Source organism: Rhinopithecus bieti, unplaced genomic scaffold, assembly GCF_001698545.2.
Source record: "Rhinopithecus bieti isolate Rb0 unplaced genomic scaffold, ASM169854v2 scaffold_17861, whole genome shotgun sequence".
NCBI lineage: Eukaryota > Metazoa > Chordata > Mammalia > Primates > Cercopithecidae > Rhinopithecus > Rhinopithecus bieti.
Genome location: NW_016809830.1, coordinates 4,644,019 through 4,662,220, shown reverse-complemented (window position 1 = coordinate 4,662,220; position 18,202 = coordinate 4,644,019). Strand labels below are relative to the sequence as shown.

Sequence of the window (18,202 nt, the reverse complement as noted above, 5' to 3'; positions counted from 1 at the left end):
ACATTTAAAGGGCTTTTAATAATGAGTTCAGGGCCAGGTGCAGAGGCTCATCCTTGTAATCCCAGCACTTTGGGAGACTGAGGCAGGAGAATCCCTTGAGCCCAGGAGTTCAAGACCAGCCTGGACAACATGGCAAAACCCCATCTCTACAAAAAATGTAAAAACGTAGCCCGGTGTGGTGGTGCACTCCTATAGTCCCAGCTACTTGGGAGGCTGAGGTGGGAGGATCACTTGAACCCAGGAGGTGGAGGTGGCAGTGAGATGAGATTGCACCACTGCACTCCAGCATGGGTGACATACCAAGACTCCATCTTAAAACAAACAAACAAACAAAAAAATCACACAGACACACAATGAGTTCATTTCTCCTGATATGAAGCAAATTTTGAGTGCAAAAATTTATTTTGATTTTTAAAAAGTTAAGTAGTTCAAGAATGCATATTCTTTAGAAGAGCACTGTACATGCAGGGACCTGGGCTTTATCATCACCCTGGCAAGCTAAACTGCCTTATCAACACTGTCCTTGCAAAAGTTTCTGTAGAAGTTGATTCATCAATTAAAAGCCAGATCTGTACATACACAACTTGAAGAAACTGCCAGTAGTTCATTGCTAATTACCAGGGCAAACATTTGTATTTCAAAGTTGACCAACAGGATGACAATTCTCAAAGCTCTAAAAAGATTTTGTCCTACCAAATGCTAGCCTAGTGTATGACCATTACCCATCCATGGTTAGTAACAATCAAAGGCAACACTTCTTACAATAACAAATGCCATGAGCAGCGATCTCAATAAATCCCTCTTTGGCTGTCACTATAAAAGCTGGTCTGGTCCCAACTCAGCATCAAAGACATTAGTCCAGACAGCACAGCACTATCAATTCAGGTTTCCTTAGCAAATAATTGCTTCAGATATACTCGCAAGGGCTCCTGAATTGGAGTTTTCTGCATCATCTCCATAAAAATCTTTTTTCACCTCTATTTTTTCATTGAAGAATTGAAGTAGACCCTTGGGAAGTTTCCTTAAGGACAGAGAGTGGCTCCAAAAACAACCTTCCTTCCAGCACCACACCAGTAACCCAGAGAATTCACTTCATGGTGGGATGGTCACTCAAAGTCTACTGTGAACCTAATCCCCAAAAAGGTAATGGAAAAGGCTAGAGGAAAATCCTAAACAATTACCTATGCCTTGTATCTTTCTCTAGAAACACAATCTACTAATAGAAAAGCCAATCTGAAATTTTAAAAATGTAGACGCTACTCAAGAGGGCTGTCATCAATGTGGGAAAACTATTAACTCAAGTGGATGGCATGTTTCTTTTCCTGTATTAAAAAAGCTCCTTACATTTAATAATTTTGATTTAGATCAGTTTTGATTTAACAGACAATATGAATCAAACTTAGTTAAAACCTTAATGATATTGTAATATTTATTAACACAGCCAATTCTCAATATAGAAGATTTATGAATCTCCTAATACTTCCAGTTTATGAACTGGCTTAAAAAAAAAATGCTCTTTTGAAGAACAAAGTTTCAGGGTTTGGAGGAAAGAGAAAGTGATCTTTACAAATTCTTCTTGGAACCACCAGGGATCTTTTAATCCATTTAAATACAAATATAGATCAGATTCTGATCTGACATTATTTCTATACTTTTAGAAACACTTTTCACTCACAAATCCAAGGTGACAATGGCATTAAAAATATCTACAGGAAAGGACTAGCATGAAATACAATATTATGATAATAGTTATTTCATTAAAGTGGTTACTTTTCTGTATTCTTCACGTGTCCCATTGTATGGCTATAAATTTTTATAATAAAAAATTGTAAATTAAGAAAGAATTCAAGTAAAGTATTGCTGACTTTATAAAATAATTCTGAAAACAAATGTGTAGAAAGAAGGCATTCAACTAAGAGAAGATGCTGGATGGAAAGGCTTGCGAGGTCCAGGGTGAAGCTCATCATTAGCCTTTCCAGCAGCACTGTCCTTGGAGACCAGAAGCAGTGGGAGCCCCTTCCCTGTGGCACCACAGACTCCCACCAAGGCACGTATCATGAACACTGTACTGGCACACGTTTATTAGCCTCGGGTGTACAGGGAATCTCTGAGCACTTCTGAAATCCGTACTTGTTCCTTTTTACACTGAGGAAAGTGAGATTAATACACAAATACCAAGATGACCAATGAATGGTAGCCTCACTGGCAATAGCAGCCATTGCAGGTAACCAAATTGCCTCCCTAGAATTCTGTAACCCACGGGCTTAGGGAAAGATTAAGTAACATTTCTTTTTCAAATTCACTTCAAATATTCAATTATGTTCATTTAAAAAACAGCAACTATATGCACAAGACTAAACAGATCTCATTCACACTGCCAGCCCGCAGAGGGGACTCTCTGTACCCTTTCAGGAGGCTTTTGGGCAATAAAGCCAAAATCTGTATTTAAAATAGGTGTGTCTAATAAGATAAATTTTTAACTCATTTATTAAAGGTCCTAGTGGACATTCCAAACTAGTAACATACCTTGAGAGAGAAAATACAAATGCTTACTGTATAGTTATATAAAAATAGAAATCCATCAATAGAGTCCAATCCTCAAGAAATCACACAATTTGTACCCAAAGGCTGTATATATATCAAGGAAGGATGACTTCCTTCCTTGATCTCTAAATAACATCCTCTCCACATCGGAGGTATCTGGAGGTTGGGCATTTGCCTAATGCCACAGGGTCCACCAGTGGGGGTCACAGCTGCTGGCTGGTGAAGAAGGATTTAGTCTCCCTGCAGACAGGATTGACACAGAGCGGACAGCTCAGGGTCAGCTGCTTGGAACACAGCTCGTTTGACTGGATGTGTGAATGCACCAAGTCGGCCAGGGCCTGGAAGACAGACAAGAGGCAAAGAGGCATGAGAAGCACAGGGTCTGCTCGTCTGCCATGCCCCCTCCTCCAGCTGCCCAGGTCAGCACTCTGGCTTGGGGTTTCTCTTCATCCGAGTGGTGAGCCCTTTGAACCAAATTCTACAGCATCTTCCTTTCCTGAAAATCCTCAGCTTAGAGAAAGTTAAAACAGAGATTTCAGGAAATGAAAACCTCTTACCCCACCCACTAGGCCTTTTCTCTGGAAAGCAGGTTTTAAATCAGACATAGTTATAGGTGGGTAGAAATCAGAAAATTGGGGCTATCTGAAGGAAAAAAGACTGAGCAGATAAGGAATTCGATTTTATTTTTGTAATTAATTGGAACTCCAAATGTTCTAATATGTGAGAAAAACCAATATTCTGCAAGAGTTTCTCAGAGGATTACTCCCTGGTATGTTCTACTAAAACGGTTGTAACACTGTAGGTACCTTAGAGAACAATGGATTTCCATTAAGAGACTCGGCTCTTCTGATGTTTTCAACTCCACACTGAATCAAATGAGAAAAGGGAGGAAAACACAGACATCCTTTATTTTCTTTTTTTTTTTTTCAAAGAAACTGCTACAAAAAAATAAATACACACAGACACACACACACAATTCAAAGTCTGACTTCAACTGTTCACAGACTGCTCATGAACGAAAAACAGTCACAGGGTGGGGCTGTATGTTGATTCTGTCATAAATTATTCCTCAATTCTTATGTCCTTCCCCTTCCCGTTACCATCCTACAGGTGGTTTGTTTGCAAATCCTTTTTGTGGTTACACTTGATGAAATTCTCAAGCAATTTAAATCTGTTTACCATTCTTTTTTTATTCTCTTTTACTAGTGCATACTTTTACAGACTCTAAGTAGAATGTTGCTTTAAATATAGCTTTCATACTTGTTTTGATCCCAAGTGCCAAAATGAAGTAAATTAACTTATTGACTATAAAATGTATATTGGACCTACACTGGATCCAATTCAGAGTTGGCGAGGAGACTGGCCTGGGAAAAACATTGAGATTCAGCAAACACATGGATCTCAACTGAAAAGGCTATATTCTCAAACTTCATATAAAAGTCAGTTACGACAGAATAACCAGTGCTGACAAAGGGCATTCTCCAACAATGTTGATGGGAGAGTCGTCAGCGATACACTAACTAGAAAAATAAATATCAACACTGAAATTCTGTGTGCACCTGTAGTCCCAGCCACTCAGGAAGCTGAGGAGAGGATCACCTGAGCCCGGGATTTTGAGGCTGCAGGGAGCTATGACTGTGCCACTGCACTCCAGCTTGGTTGAGAGAGCCAGATTTCATCTCTAAGCAAATTTATAAAATCATAACAAATTTAAAATAAAAAATTGTTTTCCAAATATATTGGTATAAACTATATTTTCACTGAAGTTTTAGCAAGTTCACAATTAGCCAGCTCATGGAGAGATACAGAAGGCATCTTTAAACAAAATCCATAGACGATGCTGCAACCACTTCTTAGCCAATTACAACTTGCCTGCAAATCCTGTGTAAGAACCACTGACAAGAAACTTATGTGCTCCCTAACTTCACCCACGTCTGATTGATGTCCAGCATGGAAATTCAAATTCCATGGGGGTCGGGTGTTGGCTCAAGTTCTGTCCCCACCCACTCTCCCCCCTGCCCTCCACCTGCTGCCCAGTCCCAGAGAGGGTGAAGTCTCCTGCAGGCTGGGCCTCCATCTATCACACATGGGGTGACCAGGGCCAGAAACTCTGGCAGAGAGGGAGAAAAGGGTTTCTTGGGTCCCAATGCTTCCACACTTCCCATAAAAATAAAGCTATAAATTCGACATAGGTTTTAGGCTGGCTCTCAAAAGGCAGGACATAGATGAACAATAGTTTTTCTCCACCCTGCATGACAATTCACGTCCGTCTCGTATTACAAGACACCAAAGATGGTATTTGTTATTTCAATAATCAGATTGATCACAACATGGCAGCAAACAGCTAATTAAGTGAGTGCATAAAAGAGGCCAAGGAAATCACACCACACATTGCTTCCACATTCATTTCACACTCTTCTCTTAAATGACAATGACTCCTATATGCTTTGACACCCAACAAGAAGCCATGTAATAGCCCTGAGTAAAGGTCACTATTAGGCAAAGAAAAGAAATTATAAAACAATAAAATGTTTTCCTTTGGAATTAGTGAGAAGTACATTTCTTTTTTCTTAAAGAAATGTAGTTGTTATTACTTTCGAGTAGCCCAGTAACTCAAACAAAATGATGTCAGCCACAGTGATCCCTGGGGTACCTGGTTTAAGGAAAACACAGGTTTCCCCTTCCACTGCATGGAATTAACTCAATGTGTTGAGATTATTACTCAGATGAATTATTATTCAGGAGAATGAGGACACTGTACATGCAAAAAAATACAGTAAACAATATTTTGAATGACACATTAGTTAGTTGCAGAGAAAATTTCCTTTTAAAACAACTCATGATGGGATAAAGGCAGATGGGTGCATTTACCTCCTTGGCTAAAACTTGAGAGTACTCGATGTCCAGCTCATACAGCGTTTCAATGTGGTCACTGGTAAACGCTATTGGAACCAAGAGGATATTCTTCCTCCCCCTCTCACAAAGCCCTTTGATAGATTCGTCTGTTTGAGGACCCAACCAGGGCATTGGACCAACCTATGCAAAAGGTAGATGAATGTGTAAGTGGACCACGCCTCCTGATGGTCTGTAGTACCCGTTTGCTCCCCTGGGCACACGCACTGCCCACTGGGGGCAAGAGCCACTCTTTACACCTGCTTGAATGGATTCTGATATTTTCACATGGAAACTTGAATCCTAGTAGTTGCCTCAATATAAATAAATAATAGTTTCTGTCATTGCAGCTAAAAGTAAAATATTAAACCAATGGAACTCCACAAGTCACTTGATTTCCCCTTCTATCTTACTCACTTGCAGATTCTTTCTGCCCACGGTGAGCCTTCAGGTTATGGAAGAGCCTGTCTATGTGTAAGAGCCAAATCTAACCATTTTACAACTCATAAAATAAATTTTACCAAAAGAGCTGGCTGCCCGCCAGTGTGGAAGCCACCTACCTTGGACTGCCACACCAGTCGGTAGGGGTTGCAGTACCCCAGCCTTTCCATGACATTTTGGACAGTGGCGCTTACCTCCTGAGGATATGGGTCGCCTCTGTTGACCACCTGCAGCGGAGACACAATGGGTGTTCAGTCATTAACACTGGGAAGGCCCCGAGAGCCTCTGACTATGTGCTGACATGGTGTGAGCGCTGGAACAAAGCCTTCCCTTTCTGTCTCCTGCACCAATGATGACATGGTCTGAGTTCAATCACCAAACTTCCTTAGTTCCACTTCGTCATCAGCCAAAGAAAAACACCACACTCAATCATCTCTAACGTCCCTAAGAGGGTGGAGAATTCTATGTTCCATGTTATTCATGGGAGACTCACAAGATCTAACTAAGGAGGATGATTCTCTCTCCCTCATCTGAAATATGAAGATGACACAGAAAAGCTGGGCAGGATGCGAACTTCTACGCTGGTAGTCATGTGAGTAGTTGATTTCACAACAGGAACTGAAACAGTGCTGCATGGACAATGTACAGAACGGCTGGATTTACGGTAAACCCTGGTGGAATTAGAGGAGGAAAGCAGCAGCACATCAGTGCAGGTTACGGGCACCTCCAAGAGTATGACCCACACCTTCCACTTCCTCTCTCCCCACCCTTCCTGCAACAATGGACAACAGGCAAACACTTTGTGCACAGCAAATGTTTCATACACAATCTCTTGTTAATACCTTTGAAAATTTTCAATGCAAATTTTAATGCTTTAAACATTCACTGTGTACTGACTCCCTAGCCCTCACCTGGCTTTATTTTCTTCTATAACATCTATTACATGCTAATCTACCATACCATTTTCATATGTATTATGTTTATTCCCTTTTCTCCCTACTCTCTGCAGACAAAGATTTTCTGTTTTCTTCATTCCCCTACCCTATGATATGGCTGGAAACAGTGACTGGAATATAGCAGGTGCTCAGAGAATACTGGTGAAATGAAATATACTGACAGGTCGGGCACAGTGGCTCATGCCTGTAATCCCAGCACTTTGGGAGGCTGAGGCGGGCTGATTGTCTGAGGTCAGGAGTTCGAGACCAGCCTGACCAACATGGTGAAACCCTGTCTGTACTAAAAATACAAAAATTAGCTGGGTGGGGTGGCACACACCTGTAATTCCAGCTACTCGGGAGGCTGAGGCAGAAGAATCGCTTGAACCCAGGAGGCAGAGGTTGCAGTGAGCCAAGATTGTGCCATTGCACTCCAGCCTGGGCGATAGAGCAAGACTCCATCTCAAAAAAAACAATTACATATATACGCTGGCAAACTATTTTAAGATTATTACTACTGGTCTGTTTAAAAGCCATGGGAGGCATAAATGTAGAAGGAATGAAGGAAACACAAAGTTGCCAATAGGACAGCAATGCAGTAATTGCTACAAACATGATCTACCCATGGATGCTAAGATTAGGGGCAAAGTATAAGGAATAACCAAATCTCTGTATTGTCTCAAAGTGTCTCCTCCAAGATATTTTAATTACAAAAGAAAATAGTAATTTTAGGATGGATCAACACAGCAGATACACCCTTAAACAAGTGACCAGGGATCACATCACCAGTAGAAAAGCACATTGACATCACAGACCCCCGGGTGTGATGCACAGAGCAGGGCCCCACACCCCTGTGGGTTCTTGCCAATGATACATAACCGCAATCTAATCATGAGAAAACTTCAGACAAACCCAGATGGAGGGACGCACCACAAAACAACTGACATCCTAAAAATGACTCCTCAAAAATATCAACGTGTGGCGGGGCGTGGTGCCTCACACCTATAATCTCAGTGCTTCAGGAGGCTGAGGTGGGTGGATCACCTGGGTCCAGGAGGTTGAGACCAGTCTGGGCAACATGGCAAAACCCTGTCTCTTCAAAAAAATACTAATATTAGCCAGGTGTGGTGGTGTGCGCCTGTAGTCCGAGCCACTCAGGAGGCTGAGGTGAGAGGCTCACCCAAGTCTGGTAGGTTGAGGCTGCAGTGAGTTGTGACTGCACCACAGCACTCCAGCCTGAGTGACAGAGTGAGACCCTTTACCAAAAATAAATAAATAAATAAATAAATAAAATCAAGGTGATGAAAGAAAAGCCAAGTATCAGGACTGTCACAGATTGGAAGGTGCTGAGGAAACCCCACAGCCACATGCAGTGTGGGACCCTGGACTGCATCCTGGGAGTGAAAAAGGACATTTTTGGAAACACAAGTGACATCCACATGAAGCCTGGAGTGCAGTTAATAGTATTGTGCCAGCGCTGGTTTCTCAGTGTTGGTAACTATACAACGGTTGTGTAAGATGTTAACACTGGGAAAGGCTGAGTAGAGGGTAACTCTGCACTCTCTTAACCAGTTTTCTGTAAGTCTAAAAATTTCTTCAAAATAAAAAGTTTAAAAAGTTGTCAGAAGTGAACGTAGGGGAAGAGAAGAGTGTGCTAGATCATTGTTCTTTCTCACCTCTGCAACGGTCCTCCTCATACCTGACTTATCCTTATGACATCATGGCATTTCCCGGTCCCACAACGAGGCTTGACCAGCAAACTAGCCTGGAAGCAGCGTGCTCTGCCCCCAGGTGAAAGAATAAGGGAGCGAGGCCAGGGTGAGAGGAGGCAAGGCAGCTCCTGGAATCCCCACATACAAAAATGGGTTTCAGCCGGGCACAGTGGCTCATGCCTGTGATCCCAGCACTTTGGGAGGCCAAGGTGAGTGGATCACTTGAGGTTGAGACCAACCTGGGCAACATGGTGAAACCCTGTCTCTACTAAAAATACAAAAAATTAGCCAGCCGTGGTGGTGTGTGCCTGTGGTCCCAGGTACTCAAGACGCTGTGGCAGGAGAATCGCTTGAACCCAGGAGGTGGAGGCTACAGTGAGCTGTGATCGCACCACTGCACTCCAGCCTGGGCAACAGAGCGAGACCCCGTATCAAAAAAAAAAAAAAAAAAGGCAAATGTGTTTGCTCTGGGCTGGTTCAAGAGCTTCCCTTCTGGCATCTCAGGCAAGGTCTCACCTTACATAGGATGAGGCTGCAGGAGGATGGACACGTGAAAAGGACTGTATGACAACAAAAGGAAAAGCAAACCCATTAAAATAGGCAGGCTTCCAGAAGAGAGGAATTTATCTCCAGAGCCTCGGCCCAGCAGAGATAATGAGTAGAGGATCTGCAAGGGCTTGGCCCTAGTGGCTACCAGGGGGCGGTAAGGCCCAGTTACAAGCGTGGCCCAGAGACTGAGGCTGGCTCCATTCCCGACGTTGTTAAAACCTCAATCACACCTATGAAGATGTAATTATCCACCTCTCTGGCTTGGAAAGCACTGATTTTAGGATACAATGCCAGTTCTGAGCAGATGAAACTGGTTACTTATTCCAAGCACTTCTATATATCATACAGTACACTAGCTTGATCATTCTTGTTTCCAACAATACAACAGCTATGGCACAGATTGTAGCATCTGGACGAATAGCCTAGAGTAATATGATGAACTAAGGAGCAGCCAGACCCCAACTTGATCCTCTATATTCACTTGCGAAAATGTGGTCCTGAGTCTTAGCAAACTGCAATGGCTGCCTGGAATTCAAACAGCCCCTAACAAGTCCATCCAAAAGCATGGGACTGAGAACGCTTCGTCTGAATGGAGACCCTCCCACTCAACACACAGAAATATCAAGCTGAGCTCTGCCGACAGGGCAGGCAAAAGCACGCTTCCCTTAACTGTCCCCCTTATTAGAAAGTCTTATATATGAATATATCTTCAAGTTACCATTTTAAAGAAAAGAGAAGCCAGGTGTGGTGGGGCTCACACCTGTAATCCCAGCACTTTGGGAGGCCTGGGTGGGTGGATCACCTAAGGTCAGGAGTTCGAGACCAGCCTGGCCAACATGGTGAAACCCAGTCTCTACTAAAAATATAAAAAATTAGCCAGGCATGGTTGTGAGTGCCTATAATCCCAGCTACTTGGGAGGCTGAGGCAAGATAATTACTTGAGCCCAGGAGGCGGAGATTGCAATAAGTCGAGATTGCGCCACTGCACTCCAGCCTGGGCAACACAGTAAGACTCTGTTTCAAAAAATAAAAGAAAAGAGGAAAAGATCTACTTACAATATTATAATTTGGATTCATTGTTATGAGGTTTTAAGAAGTGAGGCTAGTTAAGTTAGCACCAAGTCTGAGATTTGAGAATTCATTCTTGCACTGGGCTTAGGACATAATGGAAGCTGGACCCATTTCACACATTTAGCAAATGAAATCACCCAATCCTCTATCACTAGGTCATCCAAGAAAATGTTCTTACTTACAGACATCGGCAGTGAGTGAGCAGAAAACAGAATGACCACCTCGCTTCTCTTCTCAAGTGGAAAATGGTCCAGTTCCTTTAGAATATGATCTGCAAAGCACTGAGGGAATAACAAGAAAGGAGGATAAAGAGGAAGGGAAGAAAGAAATGGAAGGAAAAGAAAATATTTTAAAATGAAGCCTACACCAAAAATCTCAGAGCAACCCTCAAAAAATCAGAACTCTCTTTTTTAAAAAATTGCAAACAGTCCAGCCTCTCAGCATTGGTTTATCATCAAAATGGATCATAACGGTTTCAGGGGCCTAGGGAATTTGCTGGGAAACTTCTAAAGCTCGCTAATGGCTCACTGCAAATGCGGGCTGTGGATCTGCTTCCCCTCGGGAAGGACAGGGCACATTTCCAGATGGAAAGGAAACACAGATGGGAAGGAGAAGTTGTTTTAAGACCTCTCATTTGCTCCGTTAGCAGGAAAACAGCTTACAGGGTCTTTCTAAAGCTTCCTTAGTTTGGCTTTCAGGCATACCACATTAAATACATTAGTCAGGAATAGTAGGGAAATAAGAAAACACTGTTCTATTTTTATAACATTTTCTTCTGAGCCTCGTATCCCCATCAAGTTAAGTTTTATAAAAACCTTCATAACAACAGATGGACAGGTGATACACACCCATTAAATAGGAAAGATGTGGTAAACTTAGGGGCTCATTCAGTCACATCTGTGGAACTTGGGAAAGAACATGGTTCCTGCCTCTCCCTCCAAACCTCTGTCTACCAGACCAGGGAGCTCCCTTCGTCTAGCTGGCACTTTGATTCATGTCGATAGGTGCTGAAATACCAGAACTGAAGGGGCCTTCTTTCATCTTATACTTTAATCATTCTCTGTCATTTAGCTTATAAAAAATGCTACAAAAGTCACAAAGGGGTCAACTGACAAAATCAGAATATGAATGTAGATTAAGTAAAAGTTTAAATATTGATGTTAAATTTACTGAAGTTGAATGTTGTACTGTGGTTATGTAAGAGAATATTCCTGATTTTAGAAAACACACATTTAAGTGTTTAGGTGTAGAGGATGATGATATATGCATAACTTATTCTCAAATGGGTCAGAAAAAAATCATGTGTATACAAACACAGAGACACACACATACATACACACACACAGGGCATGTGAATGATAAAGCAAGTAGGAGATACATGTTAATAACACATCAATAGGCCAGATGCAGTGGCTCACACCAGTAATCCCAGCACTTTAGGAGGCCAAGGCGGGAGGATTGCTGGGGCCCAGAAGTTCAAGACCAGCCTGGGCAACATGGAAAGACCTAATCTCCACAACATTTTTAAAAATTAGCAGGGCATAATGGCATATGCCTGTGGTCCCAGCTATTCAGGAGGCTGAGGCAGGAGGATCACTTGAGCCCCGGAGGTTAAGGCTGCAGTGAGCTATGATTGTTCCACTCAACTCCAGCCTGGGCAACAGAGTGAAACCCTGTCCTGTCTCGAAATAATAATAACACAGTAACATAGGTAAAAGAGTAGATGAGAGTTCCTTACACTGTTCTTAATATTGTAACTTTTCTGCATATCCATAATTATTTCCCAATTGTCCTTTGTAACTTTTTAAAAACTATAAAGGACAATTGATCAGAAACATGTAAATCTGCACTTGTTGGTATTTTGATATATCAGTGGTCAGTGAAAACTATGGGATAAACAAACTATTCCCTAATAAATATTGAGATATTATTAATCTTTCCATACCTCTTGAAATTTGGCAAATAAATATCCTAAGGCATAAAATGGTTCCTAAAGTTCAGTTCCCTTTTCAGAATTTATAATGCAAATTCTCAGTAAATGTGATAGGATTAGATACAAACAAAACCAATATTTTCTGGTCTTTGCAGTGTTTGGAAACTAAGGATGCTCAGAAAGGATTATCTTTGGACCTCAGCCTAGATAAGGAGGTCCACTGCAAGGTTTATACAGGAGTCTAGAACATAAATTTGCCCCAATTAATCCAACAGCTAGATAAATACCAATATTAGAGAAAACAGTAATAAAATGGCTGTTTGGAGCAATCACTACCTATGCCAAGTAGAAATGTGGATTCAAAACAGAATTTGTAGTTTTAAACTATACTTTTTGTTTTAGTTTAGGGTTTTGTTTTCTGGTTTCCAAAATGTCATATCGTATCCAAAGCTTAGTGTTTTCTTTTCTTGGCTTGCAAAGCTGCAAGTAAAACACAAATCATATGGCTTGCAACAGCCTCTAAGCCGTCTTCAAAACTGAGGTGCCATGGGCAAGGAGAAGTGCTATTTAAATCACCTAAAACCCATCTGTGGCATTTTCCATGCGCAACCTCTCTGCAGAATGAAAGAGGCACCCAGCCTCTCAGAGCCTTCAATCACACCATCTAGGAGGGCAGATAAATGCCTCTAAAATTCCCTTTCATTTTATGAACAGAGACTTCCTCAGTTAAGAGACCTTTCCATCGTTCTGCTTCCCCCCTTTTCAAAGGGCTGAATTTTAATGCAAATCTAATTACTCACTTGATCAGGGCAGGCAGATGCTGTGCAGATCCCTCCATTCCCTGCTACCACATGTCAATGCTGACCTGAAACCCCCCTCCTTTCCAATCGCAGGCCTCCCAAAGCAAAACCCAGGCTGCTGGTGCTTCAGGCAGTACTGGCTGGACCAAGCAACACAGCCGTCAATGGTGCACACAGAGACCACAACTACACCCACCCCTAAGGGTAAGCTCCTTCACTTTTTACTTAAAATTGGATTTCAACCCAAGTGTTAACCCTTTATATGCCTAAGGAACACAGCTGTGGGGAGAGCTGGCCTGATTTCAATGATGTCTAGCACCATCTAGTGGTCACAGATTTAAGTGATACCAGGCTTCTAAAGCTGTTAGTAGGGTTTTTTTGTCAAGAGTCAGAAAACCTTCAGGGAGTGAAAAATAAAATGGATAAAATCTAAATGACTTAATATTTCCTCTACCTAAAATAACTCAAAAGCGGGAACTTCTACTAGCAGAACAAAATTATATTTGCCTAATTTAGGGCAATATTTTACCAACTGTCCTCTCATTTTGACAGGCAGAAAAGAATATTAGTAACATCAGTTCAAAGCTATTAACTTTAAAGAAACTGTAAAGTTTTTAATTTATCTCCTAAAATAAAGCAATCTGCTAATAAAAATATTATATATGTCAAACTGTACAGAAGAAATAGAAATTTCTTTATATGTAAAACTTTTTCTCCATGAAACGTCATGTAGTTTTCATGTCTCAGAAAATGAGATATATTACATTTTACACATTTTTAAATCTTTTGACATTTTAAAGGATTTAGAAAAATAGAAAATTTAATTCATTGTCAGTCATTCAGCCTACAAATGAAGTTACGCTGAAACACCGCACAATCTTAATGCTCTTCGGGTCCACAGGAAACACAAAAACACAAAAATATGTTCTTGTTATGGTTGGGACTAATAGGCCTTAATCTGAAGAAAGAAGACTCTAATCATTTTAATCTTTAAAATGATTTTCCTCTTTAATAATAAATCAAGAATATAATACTTTTATTTACCCCTAACACACATTTAAAAGCAAATGAAGCAGAAAGGCTCCAGAAGGACATCCACAAAACCCAGAAGGGACAAGAATCGACACCACACTAGATGCTGGGTGACAGGCCAGCCCTGCATTCACTGCTTACCACTGGATGAGGAGGTGATGTGTGGGCCACCCTGTCAATAGTGCTTCCACTTTCATCGGGGCTTCCGTCCCATTTGATTATGTATCGCTGTAAGGCCATTAAGCTGCTGCCTGAAAGATACAGGGGCCCCACTTAGTAGATGCATTTATTATGATGAAAATAAAAACACTCCCGAAAGGTAGTATATATAAAGTTCAAAGCCAGGTAACTGCTTCTATACGAATCAGTCTAATTATAATCATTTCAGTACTCTAAAATGCATATAGATTTAACTTACCCTGCAAATGAAGTATCACCTAAAAAGCAATAAATTTCCAATGGACTTTCAAAAGATTAAATTGATGTCAGTTCTAGTGAAAAAACCAAGATGACTGTAGAAGTATGAAGATATAAGCAGTCCCCATATGTGCACGGACCAAGTCTAGCAATTGAAAGTAATGTTGGCCAGGCGCGTGCTCACGCCTGTAATCCCTACTGTACTCTTAGAGGCCGAGGCTGGTGGATCACCTGAGGTCGGGAGTTGACACCAGCCTGACTAACATGGAGAAAGCCTGTCCTCTACTAAAAAAACAAATTAGGCCAAATCGATAGTACACCTGTATCCCCAGGCTACTTGGAGGCTGAGGTAGGAGAATCGCTGAACCCAGGAGGTGGAGTGTGCGGTGAGCCCAAGACGCGCCACTGCAACTCCAGCCCTGGCCAACAAAGAGCGAAAACTCTGTCACACACATAACAAAAAAAAAAAAAAAAAAAGTATTTTTTTTTGTTTTTTTTTTTTCAGTTACAAAGGTTATCAATCCCATTATAGGAAATGTATGGGATGGGGAAGAAAGAAAAAAGAAACTGACCATTATCCCAGCATGCTAATTACAGTCATTGTTTTACTCTAATATGGTTCTTTTTTTCTTTATAGATGTTTTGTTTTACGAAGTTGTAATTTTTAATACATATGCAATTCTGCATGCTGAGTATTTTGAGCATCTTTACTTAATATTAAGAGATAAATATTTTCCATGTTACGATAAAAGCTTTGTAACTATTGTTTGTTTGTTTATGAGACAGAGTTTTGCTCTTGTTGCCCAGGCTGGAGTGCAATGGCACAATCTCGGCTCACTGCAACCTCTACTTCTCGGGTTCAAGTGATTCTCCTGCCTCAGCCTCCTGAGTAGCTGGGATTACAGGTATGTTCCACCACGCCTGGCTAATTCTGTATTTTTAGCAGAGACAGGGTTTCTCCATGTTGGTCAGGCTGGTCTCGAACTCCCAACCTCAGGTAATCTGCCCGCCTGGGTCTCCCAAAGTGCTGGGATTACAGGGGCGAGCCACCACACCCAGCATAACTATTGTTATTAACGGCCTCATGATAAGGAGAGAAAATTACTGAGGTTCCTGTGAGCTCTCATTCCCTAGAATAAGCTAAATGGACACCAAATCATTACAAGTAGTCTAATAAACTTATATTTCTATAAGAGAGAGATGGAAATCATGAAAATTCAAAGCCAAAAGGAAGGCAGATGGTGTCAACCCAATGCAACTTTTTCCTGTCTAGGGGAGTTAGCATTGGGGTCACATCCGAATCCTATGAAACCAAGTCTAACACACAGCCTCTTCCTCAATCTTAACAAAGAGCAAGTCCCAAAACATTTCTATGTTTTCCATCACCAACCCACTGGGCTCTCTAACTATAAGAACTATTAGTTAGGTTTCCAATTTAAAATGTTAGGAGGGAGCATATTTTAAATCAAATATACTCTCAGACTAAGACTCAACTTCCAAAAAGATAAAACAGGTTCAATTTTGGTGAGTAGAATACAGTGAATCAGAAGAATTCAAATGGACTCCATTCAAGGTTCAAAAACAATCTCTCCAGAAATCAAAAAGTTGTCACCACCAGATTCACATTACAGACCACACTTCACAGGTGGATATCATTTTCATATGTGCAAGAGGGCATCTGGACATATGTGCAAGGAGGCATCTGGCGTTAGCTCTTTCACATTGTGTGGAAACATTCAACAAACAATCCAAAGAAGTCATTAAGAAGGAGAAAAATGTGACTGAGAAATTCATTTGTGATGAAGACATACACTGGCTCTGCCACAATAGTGCATATCTAAAAGATCCAACAGATAAACAGCACCTGAGTGGCCTTGAAGAATTCATGTACTTCCCAAAGCCTTCCACAACTTGGATGTACCTGTCCTTATATGAGATACACTCAAGGAAAACTAAGCATATGCTGAAGGTTTGCATACACTGTCACTTGTTAGAGCCAGCTCTGAAATAAAAATCATAGTCAATCTTCTGTCATGTAAATAACAAACTTCTTAATTTATCTAATTGTGAGAGTAGCCATTTACATATTGAGGTATATTTCTTAAAACAAGGCAAAAGGAGAGCTTAAAAGTTCATAAAATCTGACTCCTTCTCCAGTAACGTATGACCAGACATTTTGAAGTTGTAGTGGTGCATTTCAAAAAGAAAAATAATAATTCAGGCCGAGTGCGGTGGCTCACGCCTGTAATCCCAGTGCTTTAGGAGGCTGAGGCGGGTGGATCACTTGTGGCCAGGAGTTTGAGAACAGCCTGGCCAACATGGTGAAACCCCATCTCTACCAAAAATACACAAATCAGCCGAGTGTGATGGCACGTGCATGTAATCCCAGCTACTCGGGAGACTGAGGCAGAACAATTGCTTGAACCCTGAAGATGGAGGTTGCAATGACAGAGACTCTGTCTCAGAAAGAAAAGAAATGATAATTCAAACCCTTGAGGGTCTCTGAGAACTCAGGCATTTTAATGGGTTCTCCGAACAAATATTTAAGGCACATAACAAGCTTTGACTTTTTCCAATAGCCTTTTGATTCTCCTTACAGTTATAGAAATGATAAACATTAACATCCGAAAGCTATCTGGGACTAAGAATGTGCTGACCTCAGTCCTTGCAAGGGAATGCAAACAAATGTATCTGTGGGTGACAGCAGCAGCTTTGCCTACAATGAATGATACAGAGGTTGCCAAACACCGATTATCACCCAGCTCCAGTTAAATATACAGAAAACAACAAGTAGTAACATTTTCCAAAATCAAGAACACAGAAAATTTTGCAAAGGGAACCCCAAACTGGGCTTTAGTTTTACCAGCAACCAACTCATAACTGAAGCACAACAACAGCAACAAAATACCAGTATTTCCCATGTTGTATGGGCATCTTTGCTTTCAAAATGCAAACAGTTACAATCTTTGCTACATCAGTAAGAAAATCTGGGTAGCCATAAAAAGGTTTATCACACAAACCTAAAAAGAGCCTTAAGGTTCATTACTGATCCATTACACAACGGCATTAAAGCACTGAACACTTATAGCTACTGCCTACCACCCACCATTTGTAATTCCCAGCCAAGTGGCCAATAATTCAAGGGACAGATGGACCATGAGATTTCAAATGGACTGACCTGAACTCTCGTGTTTAAAGAAGACAGGTTGAATTTGCCATTCAAATTGCAAATGATTCATCCTTCCCTTCAGTACTTAGACTCCTTGGTTATTTTTGCCAGCACCATATCTACCTTTCCACTGGCAGAGAGATGGCCTTACCTGTCGTGGAGCAGCTGTACTGTGGATACTGTGTGAAAGCAATAGCCCTTTCTAGGCCATCTCTCTCCATCTCCTCAATTGCTTCTTCTGTTAAAGGATGGACGTACCGAAATCCAATATAGTATTTGTGAGGGGCTATTAGGAAGCACACGTGGAAAGGAGAAAGTGTTAATCTTTATATAGATTCCTCAGAGTCACCGAACGTAATGCAATGCCCAGAACAAAAAACGGTTCATGGAATTTCCTATGGCACTGACGGTGGAGGCAAGTTTAGCATATTCCTTGGATCGTATCCACTCTTCAGCTGGTATGTGGACTTTTAATCACGATTTTCTGGGATCAGCACCCCACCCTCACACCTTTACTGCACAGTGGTTTTTAAAACTCAAACTTCTCTTCCTAATTCTCTGTTCTTGGCTGGCCTAAGAAAGCCTCAAGAGAAAGGAGGAAAAAACAACACTTATTCTAAAATATAACTTCCTCTTGCATACCAGATACTATGGTAGACACTGGGCATTATTTTTTTTAATTTTTTTTTTTTTTTTTTTTTTTTTTT

At 41.2% G+C, this 18,202-nt stretch overlaps 1 protein-coding gene across 1 annotated transcript in view; it reads right to left on the bottom strand.

Moving 5' to 3' along the window:
- Positions 1-358: 358 nt before the first annotated feature.
- Positions 359-18,202, bottom strand: part of FECH (ferrochelatase) — a 38,338-nt gene continuing 20,494 nt past the window's right edge. Inside the window, 8 exon segments of the mRNA XM_017890507.1 lie at positions 359-2,882; positions 3,351-3,410; positions 5,416-5,580; positions 5,997-6,104; positions 10,327-10,425; positions 14,044-14,079; positions 14,081-14,160; positions 17,647-17,781. Coding sequence (XP_017745996.1) covers positions 2,748-2,882; positions 3,351-3,410; positions 5,416-5,580; positions 5,997-6,104; positions 10,327-10,425; positions 14,044-14,079; positions 14,081-14,160; positions 17,647-17,781 — 818 coding nt within the window. The 3' untranslated portion in view covers positions 359-2,747.